This window comes from Octopus bimaculoides, chromosome 12 (assembly GCF_046866305.1).
Source record: "Octopus bimaculoides isolate indiv1 chromosome 12, ASM4686630v1, whole genome shotgun sequence".
Taxonomy (NCBI): Eukaryota; Metazoa; Mollusca; class Cephalopoda; order Octopoda; family Octopodidae; genus Octopus; species Octopus bimaculoides.
Window position 1 is genome coordinate 16608803 of NC_142939.1, and position 6176 is coordinate 16614978.

The window sequence follows — 6176 nt, forward strand, 5'->3', positions numbered from 1 at the left end:
AGTTGTAGCTAACATCACAGAAATACCTAGTTTTACAATTACATTATGTAGATAGAGATACAAATGTGCTCGTATACTAAAACCTTAGTAATACCTTCAATTTTCCACTTGGCGGCGTCCAATAACATTTTTAGGATCACACATAGTGAATGTTTCCTAGGTATGTGTTTGTGTTCTGCGATGTAATTCCAAAGACCTATATACTAATATTCATGTCACATATTAACCTAGCATGACCACATGTCACTTCATTTGTTTCAACTATTGATAAAAGTATATGGACATAAACAATTGAAATAACTATTATAATAACTGGCGTGGATTCAATTTACGTTTTATACCTTATATATATATTTATTTATTTATTTATTTATGTGTATCAACATAGGTTATATAATATAATTGCAAACAAATAATCAATGAAGATTGTATAATACAAAATGTATTTATGAATGAAATACTATTTGGTTCAGATGTTTGAAAACTAATGAATTCTTAAGGCCATTCACATAATCTGGCGAGTCATTACCAAATGTATAGGGATTTATGAGAATATATTGGAAACAATATGCCACAAACAAATTGGTTACAGGATCTCAGTAACAATAACATGAATGTCATAACTATATAAGAATTATTCAATATATACAGATTATTTTTCTACTCCAGTTGCACATAGTAAACCAAAATTCAAACCTTTTGTCCGTGATTTATATCCTCACTTTAAAACTATAGCCAATTTATCCAGATCAACATTATTCGGTTCCTATAACACAGTAATATTGATTTAGTGTGTCATTACTTTTTACATTCCCTTACCTTTTCTTGAAGAGGGTCCAATGCCCGAAACGTCGTAACGTGGAATTTGTTTATGATTCTTCATTAAAGCACAAAAATTTAATTTACAATTTACTCTTTTTTCTTGTTTTTATTTCGTTTCTCATAATTCCTTGGATATTTTATATTGTTTGATTTTCTAGATTTTTTGACCAGGCTATTTAAACAAAATAGTAGTGTATGTTGAAAGACATGCATGCCATGATTACACCAAATGTAGATATATCCGTTTACGTTGTTAGAATAAATAACGGAAATAGATATTCCTGTATTGTAGTTGTAACAATCAAATATTTTCCAAGGGCATAAGTGTCGTAAATAAAATGAAATATTTAGTGAGTTCACGTAGTGACAATGCATATAAAATATAATAAACCTTCACGTCAGTGGTCAATAGAGATAGATTTTTTTCACAATAGAAATTGCCTGTATCTCTGCACAGAGCCAATTTTTCAGCGGGTATTGTAGACTTCGTTTAACTGATTTACGCATCTTGCTGGTATACATTTCAACAATCCTTTTGAGCAACGAACACAAACTCATCCTCTGTGTAATTCACAGCACTACACTTTTGTTGTTGAAGACACCAACTCAGAGGAAGGGATACTTTGATTAAAACAATAGATTTCCTGATTATTTACCTTACACCAGCACCTTTTGAATCAATATACCAATATATTGTGAATGTGAATCAGGGCAAGGAACCGTTTGCACCCATGATTCTCAAGCGGATTAGAAGAATTACCAGTAGCAGAAATATACATCTCGATATCTACTGCCCTGCAGAATTAAATTGATTCCTATAAAAGAAATTATTTTCAAAAAGAATGCATCGATCAAGTTTAGATTTAAAACAATCAGAGATTTATGTTGAGAGAAGGCAACCGGGTTTTAGATTCATTTCAAGTTGTTCGTTATACTTTTCATTGATTCGTAGATTCCGTATGTTATTACACTGTTGAGCAATGTGGATGTTTCTATTATATACATTCGCTAGATGTAGTGCTTTCTCTTAGGCTTTCGTGTCTACGACGAATTGACTTTTGGTAATTCCTTGAATGATTCAGAATATCCTTGCATTTCGCCACAACCTGCAATAATACATTTACAAAGACAATTAAATAATATAATGATTTGTTTATTTTTAGGAAGTCAGTCATAGAGATAACATATGTAGATGTGCTATTTCAAAGAGAGTGATAGGAAATATAGCTCATCGGGATTCAGAGTTTACGAAAATATCATTTCAAAGAGAAAAATAAAGTATATACCCAATCAGAGTTCAGATTTCTTTAAAATCAGTCCTTACATTTCTCTTCCTGCTCATTAAAAAAATCAATTTTATAAAATTCATATTTCGTTTCTCTTCGCTGAATTTCGGTTCAATTTGATCTCCAGACATAGTGCTTGGAAACTAAAATGTAGTTCAATACCTACGAAGGGCCGTATATTTTGTAAAGGAGGAATATATCGAATCCTGTCAAATACGTCTAATACATATCATGACTTTTGTCTACGAATTCGTGAATTATTCCAACGCCAAAGATTTAAATGATATGCACAGACGTTCATCACGATTATGAAGTATACGGTTTTGTCTTTATGTCTATTTTATATTAGTGCATCGCATAAAAAATAAAATCAATTTATTGTTTGGCAACTTCTATATCTCAGCTAATCATTCGTATTTTTTGAAGTATAATATTCAGTTGGAAGTGGTTTTGCAATTTCTTTTTGCATCACTATGTTCAGCATTAGACGGTGTCCTGCTGTCATATAAACAATAAAGACGTAGTATAGATATTAAGAACGTGATTTATATTTTTTCTTTCGGTTATCATATATGCAATAGGATACTGAAAACCCGGTATTACCATGTCATGAACACAGTTAACGACAATGACGCTTTTGATTCTACATCCATATTTCGTAATAGTGATGTGTTATGTCTTTACTTCACATTATACTTCATAGAAAATTATAATTGAAAGATGTGCACTTTCTAATATGCTATTATTCGTCTCTATTATTCCAATTTTAATTTCATATATTTCCCACATCGAGTGACAGTTACAGAAATATCTACTTTGATTAACACTGAGAATCTCTGTTTTTTGTTTTAGTATATTATGAAGGCAAACAAATATGTCTGCGAAACAGAGTAGCAGCTAAGTATGTTTGTGACACACAAGGGTTGAATATGATACCGTAAAGATAGCTATTAAATATCTTGCATATCGACTTGTTTTATAATAAGTAGTTTTGTACAACATTGATCAGCAAAACACCATGGCTGGCATTGCTTCAGTTCGACTAAACATGTTCTAAAATAACATGCAGCTTCTAGCACGTACGTAGTTTTCTGATTCTGGACAAAGACCAAGGCCGAAATATAGTTGTATCACAAGATTTCAGCGTGAATTTAAAGACATCAAATATCGGGAATCCAAAAGTATAGATCCTACTTTATTTGCAAATATGTATCCCAGCTTTCTAATTGTTCCTCTTCTGGAATTTGATAAATGGACAACTCTATAATCATTCGGTCATTATACCTACCTAGTATGAGAGAAGAGACTGACCCTTGAAGGAATAATAAGTTTTGCATCAGAGCGGATTCTGCTAAAGGAATCCATCGCCAGGATAATTTTAGTGGGTGGGTTAAATTTAAGTAATATTCGTAAGTTTATTTCTCACAATTATTACAAACATTTAAAAATGAATAGGGCCTATATAGCAAGGAGTTACTTACTTTACAATGACATTTTAAACTTTATTATACCTTCCCAATAATGTTGATTGTACAACAATCCATTTATACCCAGAGGATTATAAATTGCTATACACTAATCTAGAAATCATTCATCTAAGATTCTATTTGTAAGATTATTGTAAATGGAAATGTTTACGGAGAATAAAGTTAGATTATTTGATGAAGGATATTCAGAAATTCATGAATTTCTAAATATACGGGTTTCAAGAGTGATTTTCAATTTCCCAATTTCATTTATATTTTAATAAGTCTGAAATTGCATGTGAAGCTGCTCGTTCTTCCACAATTAAATGACTAGGTGTGAGGTTCAAGCAAGATTGGAAAACGTGTAGAACAACGTCTGAAGCTAGTTCATTCTACATTATCGTTATGATGTCTTATATAAGTTCCACTTAATTATTTCTTGAACCTGGGATATCCACCCATAACGAATAGTGCAGCTAAAAATTGATTCTCCTACTCTGGCTTGTTTTAACCGATCAGTTATCGTCTCTCTAAGATATGTTTCTACGAGAGTTAGATTATTCAGCACAGGGCCTGAAATTTGGGGGCGAAGGATAGTCGATTACATCGACCCCGGTACTCAACTGGTACTTAATTTATCGACCCCGAAAGAATGAAAGGCAAAACCGACCTCGGCGGAATTTGAACTCAGAACGTAGCGGCAGACGAAATACCAGTAAGCCTTCTGTCCGGCGAGCTAATGATCTTGACAGCTCACCGCCTTTCATGCACAAAGTAATGTGGTTCCGTTGGATTAGCTAAACTTTGTGATCTTCGGATCTATATTATTTGTAACATCATAAATATTATTAAAATATATTCTCTCGGCAAGAAATGCCAGTCATTATCGTTGTCTGCTGATGTGGAAACTCGTTCAAATTAGTAGAGTTCGGTAAATGATTTTTCCGATGAAAGACAAAGAATTGTCTTGTCAAAATCTGTTTGCATTTCTTGATTCTAAGTTGATATTTCTGAGAAACATTCATAAGGTTGTTTACATTAACAAGATAGAGGAATAATTGAATGATTCATTTCTAACGAAAAAGCTACACGTTGACAGCTAGAGCTACATCACTCTATTAACGATGTATACATGTATTTAAGTATAAATTAATATAGACATGTCGCTCTACTGTGTATTTAGCATTTCATTGTAAAGATTACAAGACACATTAACGATTTCTTCTATGTTCATCTTCAATTACCTCTGATATCCGTTCAAATTAATTCATTCATTGATAAATCCTTGTAGGTTGGCCCTATTTGTGTACTGGCAAAAATTCGTGAGAAAACTATACACAGTTATAAACATTTTACAGAGTTAATGATGTGATATGAGTTAATGTGCATTTATACTTGCATGCATGTATCTGTTGACTGTATGTTTCCGAAATAGGTGAGTCCCAATATGAAAGATATGAATGCCTATTATCGATTTAGCATAGGTCATTTCTTATGGCACACATCTCATTCATTTTCTTTCTATATATTGAGTTAATTTTACGATGCATTACAGCTCTGATTCACTTAGAAGGCAGTAACTACATTAAGTATTCTGGGTAGCAAAATCTTATGTGCAATGTGTATAATTATGCCTCAATCAAACGTGAAAGACGACTGTCCATGAGATACGAGAGTATTTTTTTTTATTAGTGTGACTACACTCAAGGCATAAATCAACCGGATAGAAGTATTTAGCCAGCTGACAGGTCGAATCTAACTTAACATTTGTATGTAAGCTTATATCCAACATTGAAAATGTTGTCCATACCCAGGATTTATGATGAACGTGTTTTATTTTCAATGAGATTTCAATGCTAATTTTAAATCACCAACAAGATTTCTACTGCAACGAAAATCCTTCTCAAGAAGTAATATTTGAATTCAGATCTGGGAGGTAGCTCAGTCGTTCAGAATTAGGTTGTATTATATTCTGACGAACACTTTACGAAATGTTGACGTATAAAATCGGCGGTGAGTGTTCTGTTCTGTCAGCCTCAGGTCTAATCACCATATATACATATATAATCACTATATATATATATATATATATATATATATATATATATATATATATATAAATATATATATATATATATATATATATATATATATATATATATATATATATATATATATATATATATATAATACATACATACATACACACACACATATATATATATGTACATATGTATGTGTGTATTTATGTATATGATTTAAATTTAGTGAAAACAAAGGACGAAGGCAAGCGAGGGATCAACAAGGAGGTGTATTAGTTTAACGCTCGGGGAAAATGGTAAAGTCTTTCACGTTTCGAGCCTACGCTCTTTGACAGAAATAGATTGAGAACGCAAAAAAAAAAAATGGTAAGAGTGAAAAAATGCGTTGGGATTAACGGTCCAACATTATGAAATGACTTTGCTGTAACAAATACGTGTATTAAGATCTAAACCCTGGTAAGTATATCCATGTATGTATGTATGTATGTATGTATGCATGCATGTATGTATGTATGTATGTATGTATGTATGTATGTAAGTTAGTCCTCTTCTTTTGTCAC

At 31.9% G+C, this 6176-nt stretch overlaps 1 protein-coding gene across 2 annotated transcripts in view; it reads right to left on the reverse strand.

Annotated features, from left to right (window-relative positions):
* Positions 1-322: 322 nt before the first annotated feature.
* LOC106875323 (uncharacterized) overlaps positions 323-6176 on the reverse strand; it is a 200649-nt gene continuing 194795 nt past the window's right edge. For both annotated transcript variants that reach the window (XM_089360840.1, XM_089360841.1), the window contains one exon: positions 323-1928. In XM_089360840.1, coding sequence (XP_089216966.1) covers positions 1818-1928 — 111 coding nt within the window. In that variant the 3' untranslated portion in view covers positions 323-1817. The remainder of the gene's footprint in view (positions 1929-6176) is intronic.